General features: G+C 42.4%; 3 protein-coding genes across 4 annotated transcripts; 2 read left to right on the top strand and 1 right to left on the bottom strand.

The window, feature by feature from the left end:
- Nucleotides 1-1064: 1064 nt before the first annotated feature.
- Nucleotides 1065-5634, top strand: LOC136425152 (uncharacterized). Its single transcript, XM_066413952.1, has 3 exons — nucleotides 1065-1075; nucleotides 1485-1521; nucleotides 3751-5634. Exons 1-3 carry the CDS (start codon nucleotides 1065-1067, stop codon nucleotides 4894-4896), a joined length of 1194 nt encoding a protein of 397 aa, XP_066270049.1. The 3' UTR covers nucleotides 4897-5634.
- On the bottom strand, nucleotides 5633-18254 carry LOC136429178 (peroxisomal acyl-coenzyme A oxidase 1-like). 2 transcript variants are annotated; one of them, XM_066419057.1, is made up of 16 exons: nucleotides 18104-18254; nucleotides 17326-17570; nucleotides 16949-17094; nucleotides 15754-15910; nucleotides 14522-14682; nucleotides 13584-13691; nucleotides 12912-13031; nucleotides 12412-12527; nucleotides 11822-11991; nucleotides 11337-11499; nucleotides 10224-10414; nucleotides 9129-9290; nucleotides 8528-8636; nucleotides 8009-8155; nucleotides 7328-7534; nucleotides 5633-6335 (listed from the first exon to the last, which is right to left on the bottom strand). In XM_066419057.1, the coding sequence occupies exons 3-16, from the start codon at nucleotides 17067-17069 to the stop codon at nucleotides 6273-6275; spliced, it is 1995 nt and encodes a 664-aa protein (XP_066275154.1). In that variant the 5' UTR covers nucleotides 17070-17094; nucleotides 17326-17570; nucleotides 18104-18254; the 3' UTR covers nucleotides 5633-6272. The 2 variants fall into 2 exon arrangements, with proteins under 2 accessions (XP_066275154.1, XP_066275161.1); XM_066419064.1 differs by lacking the exon at nucleotides 17326-17570.
- Nucleotides 18255-18452: 198 nt separating this feature from the next.
- Nucleotides 18453-26182, top strand: LOC136429194 (acetyl-CoA acetyltransferase, cytosolic-like). The gene is made up of 9 exons (XM_066419074.1): nucleotides 18453-18519; nucleotides 19670-19804; nucleotides 20274-20455; nucleotides 21293-21410; nucleotides 22288-22431; nucleotides 23314-23436; nucleotides 23763-23917; nucleotides 24454-24564; nucleotides 25218-26182. Exons 1-9 carry the CDS (start codon nucleotides 18453-18455, stop codon nucleotides 25386-25388), a joined length of 1206 nt encoding a protein of 401 aa, XP_066275171.1. The 3' UTR covers nucleotides 25389-26182.
- The last annotated feature ends 464 nt before the right edge of the window (nucleotides 26183-26646 follow it).

The raw sequence follows: 26646 nt of genomic DNA, 5'->3' as shown, positions 1-26646 counted from the left end.
ATGCTTGTCTGTGTTTATGTATGCTTGTGTGCGTTTGCCCGAGTAAGTGTGTGTGAGTGTATTTGTGAATGTGTATGTGTGTTTGTGCTTGTACCAGAGTGTGTGTGTGCTTGTGCATGTAACATGTCTGTGTGTGTTTATGTATATATGTCTATGTGTATGTTGCCTGTGTATGTTTTGTGTATGTAGTTATGTAGTTAGTGTGTGGGCAATTTGTCTGCGTGCATGTATGTATGTATGTATGTGTGGTGTGTGTGTGTTTGTGTTTCTGAATTCATGCATGTATTTGTATCTATTGGTGGTTTGTGTGTGTGTTTTTGTGTGTGTACATGCTAACTGTATTTTTTTCATACTCAGATGAAGTTAAATAAGATACAGGCTGATCTGTTGCGAGACCAACAAAATGTAAGTTTATACGTTCTTTTTTTCTGACACCACGTCCAAACTAACCACACAATATCATGATTAAAAGCTAAGTCTCAGATGATCTTGATTATGTTCAATGGCATAATTTCCTACTTCGCATAACAGTTTTGTGTGACCAGTAGACTATATTAGATGTAGACTACGGCCTCGTCTTGAAACGTAGATGTCTCCTTCCGTGGAGGAATATACAAATTCCTCAGAGGAATGTCCGTTTACAAATGGAGAAACATCCAAGAGGGATGTATGCAGCTGGATAGTTGAGGAATGTTCGCATTTCTAGAGGAATGTACCTATTCTGGAGAGATGTCCAGATTTGATAGATTGGTCGGGGTGACATTGTACCTGTTACAAATGGTCGTGAAGTATAGTTTGTAAAGGCAGTGGATTGCCTTCAGTGGTATTATGATCAAAAATATCCCAGAATATCCAACTGAATTAAATGAAGAATTGAATATACCTGTTCTATATATTTCAGTATATCACCTGCTTAAGTGAAACAGACCTCTTACCTTAAGTTAGTGCTTTTGATTTTATTTAAAAGATGTTATCAAGTGTGGTAAGGGTTACAAGACTGTGGTTTACTTTCATTTTAACTGTAATTTTTCAGAAAATAACCAACATCAGAAACATCCACAAAGATGAACTTAAGGTAAGAGTTTATCATTTTTTCTGGCAGATTGTCATGTATAGGTTAGGTGCCTTTAGTTCATGATATATACTGTTGTATCTAGTCACAACCAGATACCTTGGATTGTCACACCTAGGGACCTTGAATGTATGTATAGTTAACGCCTGGTCAGGCAGCCACCCCAAGTCACAAGCTTAAGCCACATTAAACTGTCCCGTTCATAGTTAACACCACTCTGTCCTCAGCAACCATTGTTTTTATTTTGCATTTGTGTTTATTTCTTAGCGGAGTTGGGTGGGGCGATGGAACCGTGCCTTTCGTCAATTTATTAATGCCTAAATATGTTGTAATTAAGACCTAAGCTTACTGATTTTCATGAACGGCATCAAATGATACATCAGCAAAGTTTGTCCTACTGTGTCTCTTTTAGATGCTGGAGGCTTATCTCCGAAAGGAACACGACAAAGGTACAATCTTTAATATGTTTCTTTCTGTGGAGTCTTTTATGTTTTCTTATAACTGCAGCAGTAGTTACAAAGGTGCTGAAAATATTTTCAGTTGGCTATGCTAATAAATCATAAATTGGCTGTTCACCTTATTTTTCATATCATACTTTGATGGCAGTCGCTACAGACCCTTGCGATCTAGCCCCGCCAATTGTGGGCTCCTCGCAATTCAGCCCCTGGCTGCGAAGAGAGAGTATTCGGCCTTCCCAATAACATCTTACTCTCAACGTACCCAGACATACCGTAGAATTATTGACGTAGTGTAGATCATGGCTTATCATAATATGGCCAAACGATAGTTTTAGATGATTTCGCTGAAACTATAGTGAGGTTTCCACTTTTTATAGTCTCAGGAAAATTATCTAAAAATTTCCTTTAAAAGGAGAAAACTGTATTTTGTTTCAAATGATTTGGCTCAGCTTGCTACCTTATCTGCAGAATATGCTCCCTTTTATCTTCAGAAGTCATGCCACAGCAACCAGTCTGGGTAGTATACTGTGATTGCCATGTAGTCTAAGCTACATTTTTATTATAATTTAGATTGATATTATAAGGATGTCGTCACATAATTGAGTTATTATACGGATACCAGTCACTTTTGTTGTAGGATCATAAGGTCGCCATGGAAATTGTGTTGTTTCAGAAGTAGATGGAGACAGAGCCGACGTGCGAGAAGAAGTAGATGGAGACAGAGCCGACGTGCGAGAAGTAGTAGATGGAGACAGAGCCGACGTGCGAGAAGTAGTAGATGGAGACAGAGCCGACGTGCGAGAAGTAGTAGATGGAGACAGAGCCGACGTGCGAGAAGTAGTAGATGGAGACAGAGCCGACGTGCGAGAAGTAGTAGATGGAGACAGCGCCGACGTGCGAGAAGTAGATGGAGACAGAGCCGACGTGCGAGAAGAAGTAGATGGAGACAGAGCCGACGTGCGAGAAGAAGTAGATGGAGACAGAGCCGACGTGCGAGAAGAAGTAGATGGAGACAGAGCCGACGTGCGAGAAGTAGTAGATGGAGACAGAGCCGACGTGCGAGAAGAAGTAGATGGAGACAGAGCCGACGTGCGAGAAGAAGTAGATGGAGACAGAGCCGACGTGCGAGAAGAAGTAGATGGAGACAGAGCCGACGTGCGAGAAGTAGTAGATGGAGACAGAGCCGACGTGCGAGAAGAAGTAGATGGAGACAGAGCCGACGTGCGAGAAGAAGTAGATGGAGACAGAGCCGACGTGCGAGAAGTAGTAGATGGAGACAGAGCCGACGTGCGAGAAGTAGTAGATGGAGACAGAGCCGACGTGCGAGAAGAAGTAGATGGAGACAGAGCCGACGTGCGAGAAGAAGTAGATGGAGACAGAGCCGACGTGCGAGAAGAAGTAGATGGAGACAGAGCCGACGTGCGAGAAGAAGTAGATGGAGACAGAGCCGACGTGCGAGAAGTAGTAGATGGAGACAGAGCCGACGTGCGAGAAGTAGTAGATGGAGACAGAGCCGACGTGCGAGAAGTAGTAGATGGAGACAGAGCCGACGTGCGAGAAGTAGTAGATGGAGACAGAGCCGACGTGCGAGAAGTAGTAGATGGAGACAGAGCCGACGTGCGAGAAGAAGTAGATGGAGACAGAGCCGACGTGCGAGAAGTAGTAGATGGAGACAGAGCCGACGTGCGAGAAGTAGTAGATGGAGACAGAGCCGACGTGCGAGAAGTAGTAGATGGAGACAGAGCCGACGTGCGAGAAGTAGTAGATGGAGACAGAGCCGACGTGCGAGAAGTAGTAGATGGAGACAGAGCCGACGTGCGAGAAGTAGTAGATGGAGACAGAGCCGACGTGCGAGAAGTAGTAGATGGAGACAGAGCCGACGTGCGAGAAGAAGTAGATGGAGACAGAGCCGACGTGCGAGAAGTAGTAGATGGAGACAGCGCCGACGTGCGAGAAGTAGTAGATGGAGACAGAGCCGACGTGCGAGAAGAAGTAGATGGAGACAGAGCCGACGTGCGAGAAGAAGTAGATGGAGACAGAGCCGACGTGCGAGAAGTAGTAGATGGAGACAGAGCCGACGTGCGAGAAGTAGTAGATGGAGACAGAGCCGACGTGCGAGAAGAAGTAGATGGAGACAGAGCCGACGTGCGAGAAGAAGTAGATGGAGACAGAGCCGACGTGCGAGAAGTAGTAGATGGAGACAGAGCCGACGTGCGAGAGGAAGTAGATGGAGACAGAGCCGACGTGCGAGAAGTAGTAGATGGAGACAGAGCCGACGTGCGAGAAGAAGTAGATGGAGACAGAGCCGACGTGCGAGAAGAAGTAGATGGAGACAGAGCCGACGTGCGAGAAGTAGTAGATGGAGACAGAGCCGACGTGCGAGAAGAAGTAGATGGAGACAGAGCCGACGTGCGAGAAGAAGTAGATGGAGACAGAGCCGACGTGCGAGAAGAAGTAGATGGAGACAGAGCCGACGTGCGAGAAGTAGTAGATGGAGACAGAGCCGACGTGCGAGAAGAAGTAGATGGAGACAGAGCCGACGTGCGAGAAGTAGTAGATGGAGACAGAGCCGACGTGCGAGAAGAAGTAGATGGAGACAGAGCCGACGTGCGAGAAGTAGTAGATGGAGAGAGAGCCGACGTGCGAGAAGTAGTAGATGGAGACAGAGCCGACGTGCGAGAAGAAGTAGATGGAGACAGAGCCGACGTGCGAGAAGTAGTAGATGGAGACAGAGCCGACGTGCGAGAAGAAGTAGATGGAGACAGAGCCGACGTGCGAGAAGTAGTAGATGGAGACAGAGCCGACGTGCGAGAAGTAGATGGAGACGCCGACGTACAGCACCCATTGGAAAGTGCATGGACATTTTGGTACATTAGTCACAACACTAAAAATCTATGGGGGGAGCGGTTACAGTTGGTAAACTCAATTAACACAGTCGAAAACTTCTGGAACACCTACAATCATCTCTCGTTGCCATCTTATCTGCCACCAGGGTCGGGATATTGCCTCTTTAAAACGGGGATCAGTCCTAGTTATGAAGATCACACCAACTCAGAAGGGGGGAAATGGGTCATCCGGTATAGTCGTAGTGAAGTAAGAAATAACCTAATGAACAAGCACTGGCTCTATGCACAATTAATGATGATCGGGAACCAATCGAACACAATTTCTTCTAATGTTTGCGGGGGGATTGTTAGCAACTTAGGCAGTGGGGGGAAGATTGAACTCTGGACCTCACATACTAATCAGCCTGTTATTCATAGTGTTGGACAATATTTCAGAACAACTCTAGAGCCTGACTTGCCACGATTTAAGAAAATACGGTATTACACACACACCACAAAACAGAACATTGACACTGTATAGTTGTTATTTTGCAAAGTTACGTCTTTCCTTCGAGTTTTCCTTTCTGTTGTCTTTTCTCTTGTCTTTTTGTGTCTTTTTTGTGCCTTTTTCTGGGTCATATCTTGTTTTCTTCTCATCACATTTGCATAATCCAGAATCCCCTTTAAAGAGGCAGTATCCCCCCACATACTTACAGTTTTAATACCCAACATGCCTTTATAAAACTAAATCTATTACACACTAACAACTTTCACCTTACAAATACATCTGCTGGTACATTATGAGAATGATTTTTTAAATTATTTTTATTTTTGTAAACAAACTTTATTCAGATAAACAAAAGATACAATACAGAAACATGAAACAAAAGAATACAGTTGTACATCCGCTAACAAATGAATAACTTGTGGCAACAATCAATTAAAAACAAGGTATAACGATTCCCATTTCTTATTGTGTTTACCTATTTTGTTCCGAAATGTTGCAATATTCTTCTCTAATCTGTATATATACTTAACAAAGGTGATAAATCTTTGGATGGATAGATTACATGAGTCGCAGTTTTTATATATAAATATTTTTCCTAACAAGATAATTGCATTTGAGATGACTGGTTTTCGCTTGATAAGTCCCCCAACAATACATTCAATGGGTTGTTGATGTCTAAGTAATGTCCTGTTGTGAAATTGTACCATGTTTGCACCTTTTTCCAAAAATAAATTATGAGAATGATTACAGAAATCTGAGTTTTATAAAATACCATCTTGTGATGTGTTTTATTTGTGTAATGTACATTATATCTTTAAAGCATTTCACAGTTGTGTGATGATACATAATTTTATATTACATATTATATAATAGGTGTTATGATGGTAACTTATACACACAATATCCCCATCGTTACTCTTTCAATCATATTGTATTACATGTATACAATTTTTAGACAGCAATGTCTTCTGATTTTCCTCTCTTTCTTAACCATATATATGTCACATATTTGAATATTCCTATCATGGAAGGCATTGGATGGGAAATTTCCGCTTTCCAAAAAATAATTTCCTTAAGTAAAAAAAAAAAGAAGGATCAATCTGATCATCTTAATTTGCAGCATCATTTGTATAGACATCAGATTCTATACATCTATGGTAATCTGTCCCGGGACGGAAATTTGCTTGATGGGACAGGAAAAAAAATCACCCTTTCCGTCCCAAATTCTGAACTTTGTGATGAATTTAACAACGAAAATTTAAGACACCGATTCCCAAACAATTATTGAGAAGGAAAAGAATACAAAGCTGGAGATATCCCTGTGAGGGTCTGAAAACAGGTTGGTAATACTGTCTCCCTCCTTGGTTGAACTGCTAATTGTGATGGACAGTCAGGGTCGTCTCCTCCATTCACAGCTTGGCCCTGTTCTGCTGTAAGAATGGCTGGAGGTACCTGTAGTACGACTCATGTACCTGGAAGTCAGGGAGAAAAAAAGCAAACAACATTTAAATAAACTGAACAACAAGAGACAAGCAACTGATCATAAAGCAGGGATGAAAATTGTTTTAACAATTTTCATCCCTGCTTAAAAGTTTGGAAATAATTCTGACTTATCTTTGGGAAAAAAATGTCAAGATATTGTGTTATCGTTATTTTGACAGAAAATATGAGGGATGATCGATAAGTTTGAAGCCTCACCCAGAAATAAGGCACAATTATAAGGCCTTTTGTGAATGTCTTCCAAAAGCATAATTATTACTTTGCAGGAGATACCAAGTAATGTTAGGTGGGGAAAAACATGGCCAAATAAGCTTTGACCTGAGGTGTGCAGGCCAACTTGCTCTGCTGAATGGCAAATATACATGAACCCACTTCTTTCTAGTTGAAATAACAAGGCATTCCTCATTCAAACATTTTAACAATGTTACAGATTTTATGGCATGAGAAACTCGACCCACACAGCTCTGATCACAATTCACCCGGTTTGCCGCCACTTATTCACTTTTCAAAAGGACGCCGACTGGAAAATAATGACCACAATGACTTGAAATTTGGTGGATTTTGATGAAAGACTTTACACTATATAATTACTCCCTGAAATTTGGGTTTGAACCTTGTTGTCTGTGTCATTTGTTTATTGGTCAGAAATTACCCGCAATGACAGCCTTTCTGAATTGGTGCAGGATTTACAGGCTTCACATAATACACAACAAATACATATTTTGTTCCACACTTGCATTTTGTGGTACTGTCGCATGGGTCTGGGTGGCTGCCATTCGACACCACCAGGTAACCTCAATACGACCTTCCCTAACCAAAGTCAGGTACCCATTTACAACTGGGTGGAGTGAGGAAAGCCGTGTAAAGTGCCTTTTAACAAGGGCACAATATCAGTGACATGACAGGATTTGAACCCGGGACCACCCGGTGCGTGAAAGATGGTACTAGTAGCATACACATGTACCTGATCCTTGTTGAGAGGAGACTTCTTGGCCCATTGGTAGAGATGTTCGTACACCCTGCCGTCGTAGCGGCCCAGCACGGACTGCAGCGTCTGGTCGTGGAAGTCGAAGGCATCGACAAGAGGCACCGCATCGGAGCGGACCTTCGAGAGTAGCGAGCACATCTGGGACCGCGCCAACGGAAGATCCGGTCCAGTCAGGAAACCATGCTATGAACAAATAGTTTATGTACTATGTTATTATACAATTATTAGGCAAATAGTAGTGGGCATCAACCCGACCGTACAGTGTATAAACAGGAACATGCGGCTACAGTGTCTTTTCTGAAGATACAGTGCGAGTGTGTACGGTTGGCTTGAGGTTGCCCACTACTTTGCCTAATGAACTTAAGATGTTGTTATAGCTCCCTATGCTGTCCATATGTCAAAATTCCATTGTAATGTCTAGTCTTTTTCAGCAGGGTTGAGCCCTTTATAATAGGGACAGGCCATCGGCTGATCCCACCCACTGTCAGGCTGGTACGTCGGGTGTTACGGAAGACTTAGACTTAGATCCTCCCTTGCCTAGTGGCACATCGGGCAGCAAGCTTCCTCCATTTAGGGCGGTTTTTTGGCCAGGACTACACGATATGGAATACAACGTGTTGTATTCTATATTAATCATCAATAGATTATTGTATATACCTGTAGAAAGTCTCCAGCTTGTTCACAGATCCCGTGTAGGGCGTACAGCTGACAGAGAGAAGTCAGAGTGGCCCTGGCGGAGTCGTCCACGTCAACCCTCCGCAGAGCCTCCACAAACGTTTTCACCACAAAGAACTGGCTGTGAGCCTGCAGTAGGTATAATATAGAACATAAACTTGAAGAGCTTTTGGACAAATTCATGTATACTGCAAATGCAGAAATGTTCGAGGGAATCTAACTTCGGTAGGGAGAAAATGGAGTGTTCACGGTGGTTTGAGATTGAAACAACAGTAGCACTACGGTCACACAATGGAATGGCTTTTTAAGGTGGTTTTAAGTTTGCAGTTAAGAGTTCACTGCAAAAACCAGGAATATAAAAGAACCGCAAAAATATGCATGTCTGCATTTACAGTACTATTTGATTAATGGGGGAGACTAGACTACTGTAGAAAAGGAGAAAACAGAACTAGTCCAAGAATAGAGCTGGAAAAGAATGTATCCCAGGCCTCCCTTACTCACCTCGGCACACTTGACCAGTGACACTAAACAGTTGTTCCAGGCGTCGGATTCACTCTGACCTTCACTAACGACCTTGAACCTCACTCCTTCAGCAGCAACTTTGACAAGTCTGACAACAGTAGAACAGAAAAAAAATTCAATAATGAGTTTCGGTAGTTTGTATCTTTTTTATCCTTTCTGGCGACCTCAGACCGAGGGCGAAGCATGTTACTTTTTCCTAGCTTAAGTAGTGCCATGTAGCTTTGCTACGGCTTGCCATCCAACCAACCAACCAAACAACCAACCAACCAACCAACCAAACAAACAACCAACCAAACAACCAACCAACCAACCAACCAACCAACCAACCAACCAACCAACCAACCAACCAACCAACCAACCAACCAACCAACCAACCAACCTACCAACCAACCAACCAACCAACCAACCAACCAACCAACCAACCAACCAACCAACCTACCAACCAACCAACCAACCTACCAACCAACCAACCAGCCAGCCAGCCAGCCAACCAACGAACCAACCAACCAACCAACCAACCAACCAACCAATCGAACAAACAACCAACAGCCAAAAAAATAAACAAACAAACCAACAATACCTTGCAGCTCTGTGTTGATAAGCTTCAGTTAGCACATCAAAGTTGTTGAGGTCCCTAGCTGCAACACCAGACACTGCAGCTGACTGTACCGTCTGGAGGTAGCTGACGGTGGACGGGAGTTTAGCTCCAGCCTGGGACTTAGCATAACACTTCACCAGATACCTGCAAAAGAAAAAGTAATGAAACATTGAGCCACTCTATTTCCTTGCCTTATTAACTTCTAACACACTGAAGTAGCCGTTTGGCACCCAATTCTGTATTTGTTAAAGAGATACGCAGCAGAGAGAAAGGTGAATGCATTCTAGTAGCAGTTTTTAGCAATTTGAAGTTTCCCTTGACTTTGTCTGCTTTGCTGTGGCATAGTTATTTCTGCTTTTGGTGCATTTTGCTGTTTAGTTGAGAAATACCCCAAACCCATACATATACAGGACCTGCGTACAGGCACTGTAATGTGCAACCCATACATGTATATTATGTATATGGGCCCATCAGGACAAAATGCAGGCATATTTTGTAGGGTCATGTGGCGCAACAGCAGTGTTTTCGGCCCAGAACCGAGCGGTCCCGGGTTCGAATCCCTTGATGCCACTGATCTTGCGCACTTGGGAAAAGGCACTTCAACACTACTTTCCTCACTCCACCCAAGTGTAAAAACAGGTATGTTATGAGATATGGGAGATTCTTTATCAGACACCTTCTTCAGAGCTTCTGACTGGAGTACTGCTTCTCATCGCTATAAGTAGCCAATGTAGGTGGCGCTTTTGCGGTGAGAACACTGTCCCAAATATGGCTAAGTTTGTATCCCCCTCGTCTCGGTTCATCGGCTACTTATAGGGGTGAGAAGCAGTACTCCAGTCAGAAGCTCTGAAGAAGATGTCTGATAGACATCGAAACGTTAGCAGGTGAGATCAATACCTGGTTGTGTATAAAGAATCTCCCGAATCCTATTTTCTACCAACCTGATGAAATTATTTTCGGGGGTATATTATATGTGTCGGGGTCACGACACCAGCAATAGCTCCTGGGGTCTCTCATGTATTTCACGGTTGCAATTCTAATAAATTAAATCAAAAATCATATTTCATGACCATGCACCTTGCCAACTGCAGCAGCATGACCGTCGCCTCCCCCTCGCCGGTCACGATGACGGCCTGGCTGGTCAGCAGGTAGATCAGGCCGCTGGCGTGGGAGTACCCGTGTCCCCCGCAGGCCAGCCTGCACTCGTCGATCCCGCGATGCGCTGCCAACGATGTGAAGGCCTTCAGCCCAGCAGACAGGGCATGTACCTACATGTAGAATTAGAGACAGAAAGGTGACACAGTCATTTATGGACCGGGATAACATTCGATACGGGTTTTCCTGGTCGGGTGATAACACGCTTTACCTTTATCACACTGGCTTCCATAGAATCATACGAACTCCTTCAGCCCAGCAGAGAGGGCATGTACCTGCATGGAGGATGATAAAGATGAATAAAAGTCGAAACAAGTCGAATTTCGTCTCAGTGCTGTCATTGTCCCAGAGCTAAGAATGATGAATGTAGAATGAGAGACAGAAAGGTGATACATGTACATTCATTTATGTTATACCAGGTCCAGGATAACAAGTGTTCTGGACCAGGTGATAACTTATATTATTAGGTTATCACACAGGGTTCTAATTTTATCTAATTTGAAGGCCTTCAGCCTAGCAGACAGGGCATGTACCTGAATGTAGAATGAGAGACAGAAAGGTGATACAGTCATTTACGTTATACCAGGTCAGGGATAACATTCGGGTGTTCCGGACCGGGTGATAACTTGGGTTATCACACACTCAGGCTTCCATAAAATCATTCGGCGATAGCGCTGTCAAAAATTTGAATACCGGATACGAACGTTGGAATTGCTGTTGTTACAATTTTTTTGTATGAGGACATCAACTTTTTTCAACTTAAATTGAGTCAGACTTAGATTCTCAAGAAGAATCTAAGTCTGACGCAACTAAGTCCTAACAAGACGGATGAATTTTGCAGGGCATATGCACGGCTATCCAATGCAGATGATTGATATATATTATGTATATAAAGGTCTTCATGTCCATGAAAACCTCCAAAAGTTCAAAGTAAAAAAAACTAATGAGTAGCATAAAAACACATATTTGCAAAAATCAAACCAATATGAATATTTTTACAATTAACAGTTATTGCATTTCTGATTGATCGGTCACCTCTTGAAGCCCAGAGGTGTCGCCCTCCTGCAGTCTGGAGTTGACCTGTTCATAGTGAGTCTGTAGAGTCTGAACGGTGAACCAGAAGGCGTAGGCAGCGGCCAGGTGGGGGAACAGTTTGAACTGCTGGGTCTGGTACTCCAGAATCTGGGGCTCGGGCTCCCTGCACATGTGGTCAACAATCAGATCAGTTAGGTTTACTGGAACAAAAATGTAGGAATAAATAACTATAATAAGGTATCAGCTCTATTCTAGCTTCAATTTAGCCTGGATGCCAGACCTAGCCTGGAGTCCAGCCTTTTTAGCTTTGGCCCAATCCCAATGTCCGCTAAGTGGCTATCAGATGTTAAGAGTGGGCAAAAGCTAACAAGGCTGAAGTCCAGGCTATACGATAGATAATCAATAGAGATTGGAGTTTGGCATCCAGGCACGCCTACCCTGTATAAAGAAAACAGAAATTTGAAGTAAATAAATGAATAAAATACCCGGGTGTCAACTCAGACTGATGCCTGACGCAGCTGTATCGGACTGCGATGGTCACTGCCCTGGCCAGAGCGAAGTTTGACTGCTCGGTCAGCCTGACCCTCATGCTGACCATAGTGCCGTAGATCAGTCTGGGATCCAGCACCATGGAGTAGGTGCCGTCCTCAGCCACCTGAGGAGTGCGGCAAGAAAATCAAAACCTGCATATCCGTATTCTCTAAGCAGAGGTTGGTGGGGAAGATTGTGACCTTTTTATCACATGCCCTGTTTTCTGTCTGCTCTCCCTACCAAGTGGTAAAAAAAATGGGGCAAAAGGTCACAATCTTCCGAAAATAATTTCGTCAGGTTGGTAGAACATGGGATATTGGAGATTCTTTTTCCCACAACCAGTAAATCCAGTCAGAAGCTCTGAGGAACGTGTCTGACAGACATCCAAACGTCGTGATCAGCAGGAGAGATGTACTGGTTGTGTAAAAAAGAATCTCCATTTTCCTATGTTCTAAAACTGCATTATATAACATTTTGGCACCAAAATTGGGACAAAAAATATCTTCCCCCATGCAGACCCTCATATAGAATGTAGACTTCATACCTGTGCGAATCTCATGAGCATGTTGTCCCGAGGGATGCGCACCTGGTGGAACCTGAGGAAGCCGTTGTCTCCATCGTTGCAGCCATATTTGGGACCAATGTCTCCGACGGTGATACCTGATACAACATGGCAACAAAAGGTTAACGGCATTCTGCATAATCTGATGTTAGATGTTGCGAGACTTTTTTAAAAATCTGTTTAAAATCTTTAACAAACTCGCTCAGTGCAAGGCAGTGGGGGCCACTCATCTAAGCACTGAACTAATTGTTACAGGTAGCAGCATTTCTTCACCCTAGGCCAGAAACATCATATTTCAATGCTGGAGACAAGCATGACTTCACTGACCCAGTTCTGCAATTACCTTTTTTTTCTATAATAGTGCTTTACTTTGCTAACGGAAATAGCATTTAAAATGTTCATAAAGATTCTGACATGTTTTCTATGTTACCGCATGTACTGATTGAAACATTGCATTTATTGAGAATATAAGAAAAACATACCAGGTAAGGGTTTGTGGTTGTCCAGGCTCCTGAGCTGCAGGATGAACATGTGAGGTCCCATGCACCGGCCCTGGGTATACAGCTGGGCCATCACCACACCATGGGTTACAGTCAAACCCACTAGGAGACAAACAAACAAACAAACAAAAGACAGAGTAAGTCTTCAGAAATCATGTTCAATACTGTCAGATTCAAAATTATGTAGATAACACAGTGATGAAGGCTACAATGTACATATCCATGCACACATAATATTCAAAGACAAATCGTAGTTACTGTTAGTAGTATCCATTATTAGATTATACTGCTGCGGGGTTCCCTGACGCAGGGGTTGGCTTGTTAAATTGTCGAAGTGACTTTTTTGTAACGAGATTGTGCCTATGGTAACTGGGCAGTACTGCAGCGCCAACTAGTAATCCATGACGGTACTGCAGCCTTGGAACTGTCTGGCCTGACCGGCAGGGGTCAGTATCCAAAGATGGCTGCACCTATCAATGCAGATTAACGGTGCACACCCCAATTCTTCCGCGACCGGGGTCCGAGGTAGTGCGCAACAAAAAAGTGACGAAAGGGTTTCGAGGGGCAGGGTTTGAGACATTTCTCATAAAGTACCCCAAATAAACTGGGGTGTGCTCAATTAATTATGAAACAGGTTGTAATCACATGACTTACATCCTCCAGGCCACCATTTTGTTGCGGTGAGGGTCGGGGAGTGAAGGACAAACTCCTGTGTGCTAGGGTCGTAGGTCGCGGTGGTCTCCAGGCCTCTCAGGAAAGTCCCTGAACAAGTGGAAAACAGACAAGTCAACATTATCTTTCAACTACAGTTCCACGACCTCATACATTTGACAACTGATGATCTTAACTTTACCTTGCCTTCTTGTTCTCGTCAAGTACTTAACTCAAGAACGGTGTTTAAGAAATTCAACATTGCATGCTGGAATGTACGCACACTATGCCCGGTTTTCAACACCTTACCAAGTGCACAGGTTCCAACACGGAAAACAGCTGTACTGGATCTTAATCATGAGGATTTTCATTTTAAATCATAATTGGCTTGATTATACCTTAAACTTTTCTCTTTCTGACAATATCAATCATATAGACTTAACTTTTTGTGGTGGGTTTAGTGCCACATGAAAATGCCCAATTTAACGCATTAACTTTTTCTGGTAAAATATCTTTTCCCCCTAACATTTACTAAAATAGGAGAGGTTGAAGAAACTAACACTCAGTTGTTCTTATAGCTAGAGGGATATTACTTTTGACTATTATTAAAGAAGTATTTTCCTGTAAGAGACGGTCACAGTAGATCTAGAGTTGAGGGTGTGCAACCTTGAATTGAGACTCAAAATAACCAGTGGTGTGCTCCCTTAATCCAGTTCAACTAACAGTCCCTTACCGTGACCCATCTCTGTCTGTAAGTACGACCCCAGGATGGAGAAGTCCCTTACCGTGACCCATCTCTGTCTGTAAGTACGACCCCAGGATGGAGAAGTCCCTTACCGTGACCCATCTCTGTCTGTAAGTACGACCCCAGAATGGAGAAGTCCCTTACCGTGACCCATCTCTGTCTGTAAGTACGACCCCAGGATGGAGAAGTCCCTTACCGTGACCCATCTCTGTCTGTAAGTACGACCCCAGGATGGAGAAGTCCTCGGCAAGTTTTAACCACTTTGCTCTTTGTTCCTGGTTGCCCTGCTGCTGGAGGGTGATGGTGAACATTGTGCGATGTAGATTCACTGCACCTGCCCTCCAGTCCAACAGGAAGCTACATCACAAACAGAACATACAAGCTCATAACACTATAGTCCAACATTAGACTTACACGGTGGATTAAGGAAGCTGTTTGGATCAGGAAATCCACTCCAGTCATGAACCGTGATGAGGGGGGATATAGACTTAGTCAAATTTGGGACCGCATTCTTAAAGGAAAGCTGCACAAAAAATTGAAAATCCTTCTATGCCATGCTTGATATATTCCAAAGTCAAATTCTTACTTCAAGTTGTTTCACATAAGTCCGTCATAGTTCTGGGATTTTCCACAGTTTGCAACTTCTGTCGTGCTGACGCCTTCTCGCCTGATAATTGAATTATATGATGTCAGTGTTTCAAATTTTTCACCTGATGATTGAATTTTAAAACACTGACGTCATATAATACGATCATCAGGTGAAAAATTTGAAACACTGACGTCATATAATTCAATTATCCGGTGAGAAGGCGTCAGCACGGCATAACTTACAAACCCCAGAACTATGACGGACTTATGTGAAACAACTTGAAGTAAGAATTTGACTTTAGAATATATCAAGCATAGCATAGAAGGATTTTCAATTTTTTGTGTAGCTTTCCTTTAAGAAATAGATAATAATCGTTGCATTGTTTTTTTTGATCGATATATATATAGTTGTGTATGTGTTATACTTCTCCCTGTTATGGTACATATGTAAATATTTTGCGTTTGCATCTCATTAATATGTATAAGCAGCAACACCTGTGCTGCATTGCTATGAAGAAGGTAACAGATGGTCACCGACACGTCGGTGGAATAAATCTCTTGGTTGTGTAAAAAGGATCTTTTTATTCAGTGACTTACCAACCTGATGAAACTGTTCACAGACTTAGAGTCCAATGTGAAAAGGTGGTGAGATGGTCTTGTGGTTTGGGTAGTTATTTTGTATTTGTACAAGTCATACACTGTGAGACAGACTTAAACACAGACACACTAAAAAACACACATATGCACGCACACACATACAAACACAGACACACACATATACATGCATATAAAGCACTTGCAACACACATAACTCACACCTCTCACTTGTCAAATACTTACTCCATGTAGCTATCCCGGTCTCGTTCACTTAGTCCCAGCTCTCTGACCTTCCTGGCCGCCATGAGAGACTTCTTCAACATAGCCACATACTGGTCCTCTCGACACAGGTAGCTCAGATCCTCATGTGTGTAGTCTGGGTCCTTCAATGCTAGAGCCTCTAGAAATGATTAAAAAAAGATGGTGGTACACTTGATTTAAATGCACAGTACTTGGGAATAATCTTCTTGGCTTGCGCTTTGATGTTTATCAATATAACTTTGCAGGAATGTACATGATAGTAATACTTAAAGAATGATGCGTGTCTACAAGTATATTTGTAAATATCGATTTTTGGCGAATCATTTTGGTTTGATAATGAAACAAATTCGCCAGAAATCGATATTTAAAACAACGAGACTTAGCAGCTTAAGCAGGTTTGGAGACCCGAGGCTAACCTAACACTCTAAACAGTCTGTCTTATGCCGCTTTTACTTATTTGATAAACTGTACGAAGGTCTGTTAGGCTGTTTGCCAGCTACATGTATGTGAAACAAAGTTTTCATAAGTAGTTGTGTTAGGCTCAAAGACGGTTTGCCAGTTATGGGAAACAAAATTTTCATAATTACATGTAGTTGTGCTTATCATGACGCTAAGTCATCTAAAGCACAACTACTACCATATACAGGCATTCACACATATGATTAAAGATTAAACAATAAAACTAGGTCACAGCCTTTGGACCCCGGCAACCTGTGGACACCCCCTGTTAGATAATAGGTACATGTAGGTAAAATGATTAAATCATCTCAATATACTTTGATGAAGGTTAGACATCCAGGTAATAAGATAGGCAAAAAAAAATTACTCAAGCAACTGGATAGTTGCTTGACTGGATAGCAAGCAAAAGTTTCAAAATTCTGTCCAGTTGCTTGAGTAACTATTTTTGGCGCATCTCAACATAGATTTAGTAATACTTGTAGTTACATAATGTTACGGAAAACAGACAATATAACCTTATCTTTCAATACAAAAATGCGTCACAAAACTTACTTTTGTAACTACTATAAGTCACAGCAATTATGTGTATACTATAATCATTATCATGCGTACTAATTTCATTGCACTGGTAGTAGATTATCAGAAACATCAAGGGACACAAAAGTTTCAAACAAGCAGGAAATCACAAAAAATTATTTCAAAATCAAAGAGGACTTGCCGATCCTTCTCTTCCTGGTAACTTCATCAGGACCTCCATACAGCACAGCGGTCAGCTTCTCTGCGTCAAAACTGGCACGACTTCTCTCCCTGACCAAATCTGGGTTCACAAGTTGGGCCATGCCTGGTGGTCAACAGATCACAGTCCTGAAAAAAATTATATGGTCGGTAAGTCTATATCCTCGTTTTCTTTTAGACTTTGGCCAAAATGATCCATCAAATATAGCACTAGTGTAACGATGTGAAATTGAAATAAATCAGGACATTTTCAAAATCATATTCTGTCTTTCCTTCCAATTTTCCATATAATCTGATTTTAGTGGGCTATTAAAGCATGCAGTATCATAATAAATTACGATTTAGTATTGAATATCTAACCTATGTCAGTAATAGGCCCTTGTCCTGAGCTTAGTGTTGTCCCGAATGATGGCTTAAGGGGCAGACTTGTCCGAGATGCCGGGCTGTCTAGCCTGTATTTACACAAGCTCTCGGCCGGAGGTTACTGACGCCCCAGCCCAAGAGGGATGGCGGTTACAGGACCGGCTGGCCACTAGGAGCGCGATTCGTCAGGCTACCGGGCTGTCCTGATTCTGTTGTCAAGCTGTGGTCACGGACTTTGGACCCTGACGACCATTGGATACTCCTTGTTAGTATATATAACTATCGATCTCTATCCAGGCTTTTCATTGACATCATAACAATCACGATTTAAGTCCCCATATTGGCGGGTAATTCTTACAGCAGCATTACAGACATAACATCTTCTAACATAATTCCAGCAGGGTACATAATTCCGCTAGTCTGTATCACGCAAACTCCAGCTGTCCGGGGGTTTCTCTCCCCTCCCCGCGGAGTTTGTGCGCGGCTCTCTCTAAGGCTGGGGAGCCGTTATCAAAAATGGTAACACCAATCATAGGGCAGGATTTCAGCTAGGCTCCCATTGCCATAGAAACCACCTTGTTATCATGTCTGTTACCTGTCACAACTGGCAGCACAGGCAGACGGGGAGAAAGGGATGGGAAATGAGATCCAGATGTTGGGAGGGTGAGAAATGAGATGTAACGTTAATCCAAGCATACAACATGGTCAAAAGTTTGACGCAAAAGTTTCAAAGCAACAAGAAATAACACAACACGTTGTAATGAAGAAGACTTGCCCGTTCTACTCTTCTTATATACGCTATCAGAACCACCATTCAACACATTGGTCAGCTTTTCTGCGTCAAAACTGGTTCGACTTCTCTAAAACCGATCACACAGTTCACAAGTAGCGCCATGTTTGTTTGTCAAAGGTCACGGATAAGTCCACTGTCGAAAGGTTAATAAAAGTTAAGAATAATCTTCATGTTTTACAAACGAAAATCATATCTAGCACATAAGTATTATACTAAAGTACTGAACATATATCATTACTATCATTTCATATCCTTGGTGTCTACCCTTTGTTGAGATTTTTCATAGAATAGTAATTTTTACATATAATGAACATCCCCATGGAAAGTTTGAATGGACTCACCCCAATACAAGATGGCAGACCACGTTGTGATTGTGTCGGCTTGCCGCACCCCAGTTGGTAAGCCGGTCTTTTCCATGCCTTTCTTGTCTGTTTTATGAGACGAAACTTACCCAAAGTTAGCTTTAGACTATTTTCAACCAATAGAATTCGTTTGTGTTGTATTTAGAATCTCATTTTAAGTTTAAGGCCGTTTTAATCTTGTGTTTGTAAAGTTCGTCTGCTAGCCTATGATTCTGCTCTCTGATTGGTTGAGAAAGATGGTCTGCCTGATCATCCGATTCACAAGAACAATGATTTCCCTCCACTCACAACGGTTCTCTCATATCATTGCGGGTTGTATGATAAACTAAATCAATCAAATATGGAACTTTTGAACAAAAAATGTCGAAAAAAATGCTGTTTAAAATCTGAGTAAAATGAATTTGAAATGGCATTGACAGGCTAGCTGTTCCTGTCAACAGTGTCTTATTGACAGGAAGCACGGGAATAGGTTTGAATCAGTAATATAAAAGAATCCGAGCAATAGCTCAATAGGTAGTATGGTCGACTTACAAATAATTCATGCGGAAGGTTGTGGGTTGAGTGACCCCCTTGCCAATCACAACATTTTTTTAACATCATTTTTTGTTGTTATTCTAGTTAATTTATATCCTTGCTCAGGAATGTCAACAAGTCTGCTTTTTCCACCATTCTACAAGATTATCCTCAGGGTTAGCATTAGGGCTGACTGTAAGGATCATGAGGTGTTTTCATGAGCGGCGTATCGAAGGAACGTTTCCTATAAGAGTCAGACCAAAAAATTCTTATCGACATGAACATCCCGTCAATAGTGGAAAGAAAAATTGACAGAAACATTTATATGTCAATAGTGCCAAAAAAATGAGTTGACAGAAACATCCTTGTCAGTACATGTAGCCTTGACCTAAAGGTTTAAAAAAAATCAATTTTGCACTTTGTAAGGTATGAGGTCATCATTTTATGAGGGCCTGCATGGGGGGGTCCCGACAACGCTCTACGCTAAATTCGGAGGGCCGGCTACGTAATACGCTAAATTCAGAAAGCCTCCCTACGCTCTACGCTGAATTAAGGAGTGGTCGGCAACGCTCTACGTAAAATTAAAATGCCCGATTACGCTCTACATAAAAGGGGCATGCAGGCCCTCTTTTATTACTTAATGTTGGACAAACTTTGTTGTACTTGTATATAGGGTCCTTCAATGGCAGTCTGTCCAGTCTGGCTGCCCATGAACTTGGCAGTGTGGCCATCAAGGAAGCTCTCCTCAGGGCCAAGGTCAATGGGGAAGACGTGTCAGAGGTCATCATGGGGCAGGCTCTGAGTGCAGGTGAGTTTTCACTTCAAATTTGAATCCTAGCCTGGGTACCAGACCACCGCGCTTCAGTCGCTAAATCCTCTGGCCGGGGAAGCAACTTGCCCCGCAGCCACAGATAGCACACGGCCCCCTAATTACCTCTCGTGCTATAGAGATTGGCTGCCAAGAGAGACCGGGTGCCAACTCTATCCCCTACTAGGCCTTCCCCGGCAAAAGGGGTCATCGTCTCGCATCGCGCGAAGGATCTGGTTTCCATGCTAATTTTAATAGGTCCATCAGAACTGGTATATATATATGTCGAGAGCAGATTTGAGACATTGTGATAAAAACTAGAAGTAAAAGTAATTCAATTTCATTGGATGTTTTCAAGTGCAGAAAAAAAATCAAATCTTGTTACCCAGAGTTTGTACAACGAAACAAACATACAGCACTGAATGTACAGATATACATGTCTCTATACAGATCTGTCCTTATTTGGTAGGTCAGGGTCAGAACCCAGCCCGCCAGGCCAGCATGGGTGCCTCCCTACCCCACACAGTCCCAGCCTGGGGCGTGAACATGCTGTGTGGGTCGGGGCTGAAGGCTGTAGCGGTGGGGGTGCAGGCCATCAGGAGTGGGGACGCCAGCGTGGTGGTAGCAGGGGGGCAGGAGAGCATGAGCAAGGTAATAATGTTTTCTTTTTTATTGGTCAGAAATTACCCGCAATGGCAGCCTTTCTAGCGCTGAATTGATGCAGGGTTTACATGTTTCACATAATACACAACATATACCTAATCTATCCACATTTTGTGGATTTGTCGCAAGGGTCTGGGCGGCTGCCATTCCGCGCCACCAGGTGACCTCAATACGACCTTCCCCAACCGAAGTCAGGTACCCATTTACACCTGGGTGGAGTGAGGAAAGTCGTGTAAAGTGCCTTTCCCAAGGGCACAAGATCGGTGACACGACTGGATTCGAACTCGGGACCTCTTGGTTCTGAGCCGAACGTTCTGCCGTTGCGCCAAGGTAGGTGTACTGCACTGTGCTTTCTCTGTCAGGTTGTGACAACTAACTTCTCAGGAATCACCTTTGTTTAATTTCTTAACTTTAGTGGCATTGAATGGTCGTGGGGCTAGGCAAGCAGACGCGAGGTCGAGAGGTACTGGGTTTAATTCCTGGCTAGATGTTGTGTCCTTGGGAAGGGCACTTAACACAACTTTCCGCACTCCACTCAGGTGTAAAATGGGTGCCTGACTTCGGTTGGGGAGGTAAAAGGCAGTGGAAGGAGAGGATTGGGCCGCATGGTATGTACATGTAGTTGAACTGGACCTTGAAAAGAGATCTCTCTTTTAAACTTCTTAGTTTAGTTTTCCTTAATAACTTAGAAAATAAGTAAAATCAAAGTTGCGATAAAGTAAAAAAAATCATATACTAGTAGTAGTCACTTGTCGATCTTGATTTGTTTCCACATCTTTGTCAACTGAAACAAATAATCATGATAACCACCCCCCTCCTCCACAGGCCCCCCACTGTGTCCACATGAGGTCAGGGGTCAAGTTCGGAGATGTCCATCTTGTGGACACCATGTTGAGTGATGGACTAACGGATGCTTTCAACAACTACCATATGGGGATAACAGGTGGGAATCAATCCTTTGTTATTAGATCAAAGTTATTCTCTATGTGCTTGCAAGCAACTTCCACCATCTTAACCCTTAAACTACTAAGATGACAGGGGTGTCCCTATGGTGTAGTGTTCTGGCCTTCTGTTACTTGCCACATCTGGTTCAAATTACTTGGACCAGAAGGCCTGGGTTCAAACCCCTGGTAGGACACCTCTGGACAAGAGGCGCATTGAGTCATACCAAAGACTTTATAAAAATGGTACATACTTCTGAAATAGTATGGAAGTTAAACACACTCCACTGCCAGTGGACTAGCCCCCTGCTACAGTGATTTCACCAGTGTGGCCCAGGGCTATGAAACAGAGATGGGCACCGCCCTATACATCTTATGGTGTGGTAGGATTTTAACTTTTTTTAACTAACTAAGATGGATGGATTCTCCTGTCGGTACGACAGATGAGTAGGCTCACACGTCATTTGCCAAGGTGGGTCCTCATGTGGGAATGAAGACCAATTCTTGACGCACATGAACGACCACAGATGCTACATGGAAAGGAACAGTCTGAGATGGAGCGCTGTTTCCTCTTCTCCTTCTTCTCCTGAATAGCAGCAGCTCTGTTGGCCTCGAATGTCCTAATTCCTAACGCGCACTGATTTCTCCACTAACTAAGATGACAGTGATGTAAGAGACAGTTATTTAGGTGACACTTAGAGAGTTAAATTTGTCACTTATATATATTAGGAGGTCAGTATTGAATTGTCCAAGTGAGATTCTACATGCAAAAAACATGTATTGTAGCAGGTACAAGTTATAAGTTTTTGCCAGTGGGATAATGCTGTTTTCAGAAAATTCACAAAATTGAAACATTTTATATCTTTAATTTTCCTCCAGCTGAGAATGTTGCCAAGCAGTGGGGAGTGAGTCGTGAGGAACAGGACAAGTTTGCGCTGGAGTCCCAGCTGAGAACGGAGCGGGCCCAGAGGGACGGGCACTTCAGCCAGGAGATCACACCCGTCACTGTCACGTCTAGGAAAGGTAATCTCCAAGCAGATCTATCGGTTGTATCTGTGAATGAGGTACAGGTACAGGGCAGTCAAGCTGAACATACATGTAGCTCCTGATTTGTCAGACTACACATCCACTGTCACATCTAGGAAAGGTAATCTCCAAGCAGATCTATCCGTGGCAAGGCAGTATCAAAAGGGCCAATCAGTACCAAAAGCCTCTAGTGGCTTTGATATTGGTTGGTCCTTTTGATACTGCCTTGCCACGGATAGAGATTACAGGACAGGTACAGGACAGTCAAGTTGAACATAGCTCCTGATTTGTCAGACTACACATTCACTGTCACATCAAGGAAAGGTACAGGACAGTCAAGCTGAATATTATATATCATCATCATCTGGTCATAGTCCCGTGGGTGCTCATGGCCCTTCTCCTCCATTGCACTCGGCAGGTCTTTCAAACATTACAAGGTCCTGATGTGTCAGACTATACATTCAGATTCTTCTGAAAATAGCTTCCAATTTATGACTGCAAGTTCTGATCCTATCTAACTACAGTTTCTGATTCTTCTGAACAAAGCTCCTAATTTGTGAATATATATTCTGATTCTTCTTGACATAACTCCTGATTCAGGATGACATTATATTTCTCAATATCTCATGCATATCAGCATATACATGACATAAGCATATACCTTTCCCTGTTTAAAATCTGAACATTAGAAATGTTGTGTCAATGAAGGTTAGACCCAAGTACATGTATTGATATGCAAAAAACAGTTACTCAAGCAACTGGATATGATTTGAACACAGAAGTGTCTGAGTCTGACCGTTTCCAAAATCATATCCAGTTGCTTGAGTAACTGTTTTTTGGCGTATTGAAAATTACTACATTACTACATTCCTATACCAGGCTCTGTTGAGGTGACAGTGGATGAGTACCCCAGGGCCGGCTGTGTGTTGGAAAGCATGACCAAACTCAGACCTGCCTTTGTCAAGGATGGAACAGGGACCGTCACTGCTGCAAATGCCTCAGGTTTGAACTTTTATCAAGCTAGCAATTGCAGACTTTTCAGCATTAAGTTGTAGTGTTCTGTACTTTTGTTCTTTATATATTTTTGCTTCATTGATGGAGGGATGAACATGACTGTTAATACATGAATAGTTGTGTTGGTTTTATTTTTGCATACATGTCTCCACTGCAAAGTCATAACACTGCGTCTTTTACATTTTGGTGCTACAGTATTGTTAAAATTGTGAACAACTCTGCAAAATCCTTCTTTCTCTTACTTCAGAGTTTTGTGCCTGTGAACATAAATGAATTTACAGTATTACATTAGATACAAACTATTTCCTTTGCAGGTATAAATGATGGGGCGGCTGTAGTTGTACTGATGTCGGAGTCGGAGGCCCAGAAGCGAGGACAGACCCCGCTGGCCAGGGTCGTGTCCTGGGCACAGGCGGGGGTGGACCCTTCCATCATGGGGACTGGACCCATACCCGCCATCAGGAAAGCTGTGAGTTATATTTATCTGCAAACATTGTGCAGAATATTGGAGTTTTCTTTTTTCACAACCAGTCAGTTCTTACCTGCTGAACTGGGATAAGGGGGTATGCAAGCTCAGCCGCATTTGGGATTGTGTTCTCGCTGCAAAAGCGCCACCTACATCGGCTACTTATAGCGGTGAGAAGCAGTACTCCAGTCAGAAGCTTTGAAGAAGGTGTCTGACAGACACTGAAACATCAGCAGGTTAGAAGTGACTGGTTTTGAAAAAAGACAGGTCCAATATCCTATGTTCTACCAACCTGATAAAATTATTTTTTGAAATATTGTTCACTTTTATAATACAGCTTGGTATCCCTCCTATTCTAGCTCCATTCACTACTTTGATTGCTTCCCTAACCTGTTGTTTTACAAAAAAATGAAGCAATTATAGATAAATGTGGTTTAGCATAGTATTTTGGTTGCTTGTCTGTCCTGATATAGAGAGTTAAACACAGATGTTTTATTGATAATGAAGGTAATCATATCATATGTCCCTCTGATTTGTAGTTGGAGAAGGCGAAATGGACCAAAGATGAAGTGGACCTATTTGAACTGAACGAGGCTTTCGCTGCTCAGTCACTAGCTGTTGTCAAGGATCTGGGCTTGGATGCAGCCAAGGTAATCCATATACTGTAAATGCAAAAATGTTTGCGTTGGTTTTATATTCGCAGTATTCGCGTTGAACTTTCGGCACAAACTTAAAACTGCCACAAAACTTTTTGCCCACTTTTTGACTGTAGCTCTACTATTGTTTCGAACACTCCATTTTCTCCCTACCGCGAAATAAAAACTATGCGAACTTAAAATGCATTTACAGTACTGTACATCTTGGAATGTTTTTAGAAATTTTTTTGTGGTTAGTTTTGCTTTTGTAGGGACCTGCCCATCTGAATTCTGACACTACAAGTATGCATTTCCAATGTATCATACAGAACTGTTGCACCTACAAAATTTGAACACAGCAAAAACCTTCTGTCCCACTCTAGTTCAAAATTAAGTCCCCACAAATGTAAATGTATTTTACAGTAGCATTATCCTTAGCATTTACAGTAACATTATCCTTACGGTAAATTCACTTACTGAAACTGTGTGGACTATTAGATACAGACTTTTCCCTCTGACCCTGTCCTTTTTTCCCACAATGTTAGGGATAAGTATAATTTTTGCCTGACATTTCAGAAAACCAAGAAAGTGATTGATGTTGCCCTAGAAGCAAAATCACAAACAGCCTGAAATAATACATTGTTAATGCATTTCATCCCTATCCCCAGGTTAATGTGAGTGGAGGAGCCATAGCCATCGGCCACCCCATCGGCGCGTCCGGCGCCAGGATCCTGGTCACCCTGCTGTACGCCTTACAGAGGACAGGGGGCAGCAGGGGCGTGGCCGCCCTGTGTGTGGGAGGGGGGATGGGGGTAGCCATGTGTGTGGAGAGGATTTAACCTCCATTATGATGAATCTGCCAGATTACATAAATCTGCCACTTAGAAAAACAGCGGGTTTGAGAGACCTGTAGTGCAGCACTAGCCTGGAATCCAAACCTATTATTATGTTATGTTAATTTAACTCCCAAGTCTCCGCAAATAGACTCGGGAGCTATAATAGGTTTGGATTCCGGGCTAGTGCAGCACCCCCCAGGTATGCACAGTTTGATATACATTACAAGAGTGTATTATACTGGGGGACGTTGGGTTGGAGTTCTGTTTGGATGTAACTTTTCAGGGTGGCGGAATTATGTACCCTGGTGGAATTATGTTAGTAGATGTTAGCTTCTGGGATGAAATAAGGAATAAAACAGTTGTACAAATCATTCATAACTTGACATTAAGACTATTATGGCTGATTTGAAGGAGGCAGATTTGAAAGATTGCAGAGAAGAAATAAGAACTGTGACTCAAAAGGACAAAATTGCATTCAATTTTTCGGCAAACTTAATTCTGTGGTGTTGGGTCAATGGCTGTCAATGCTAACCTAATCAATAACGGAAGGCTCCAAGCCAGCAATGACAGTTGTTACCATAAATGGTGGCTGTGCTTTTGATAATATCAAACATTGTTGTTAATTGGATTACCATTGGACTTGTATTCATTGTTTTGCTTGAGGTATCATAAACGCAGGTATTTAAGTCATATACTATGTGGCTATGAGGCTAGGATTGATACATACAGTAGACTAAGGCCAATACAGTTACAAAGGGCATATATGTACCTCAAAATGTAGTCTATGAAATTACTCATTGATACCCTAACTTAAACATTTTGCATCTAATAGAATGGTAGCAAGAACCTGTTTTCTTTCATTGTGCAACTTGTATGTCATTCAATTAAGAAATGCCAAAAGTGCTCAATTGAAAGTTGCAATGTATTTCCTTGTAATTACAATCGGTATATGCCATCAGATAATGGGAAAGATTTCAATTAGGCCATAGTAATAATTAATTGAATATCGTAAATTTAATAATATAAATAAAGATATAAATTGATGATAGATAATAAATGATCATGTACTGTTACTGTCATTTGCGGATGCAGTTGGTTCTTGCCTCTTTAGTAAGTTTCCTCTTAATTACAGCTAAATGACAAAAAGGAAAAACGCCAAACAATTACCATTAGTTGTACACCAGAGAAAAAGATAAGACTTGTATACAAAACAATGAAAATGATATTGAAAGTAATACATTTGTACATAACGTTCGGTCAG

Source organism: Branchiostoma lanceolatum, chromosome 1, assembly GCF_035083965.1.
Source record: "Branchiostoma lanceolatum isolate klBraLanc5 chromosome 1, klBraLanc5.hap2, whole genome shotgun sequence".
Lineage (NCBI taxonomy): Eukaryota > Metazoa > Chordata > Leptocardii > Amphioxiformes > Branchiostomatidae > Branchiostoma > Branchiostoma lanceolatum.
This window is presented reverse-complemented; position numbering and strand designations above follow the sequence as displayed.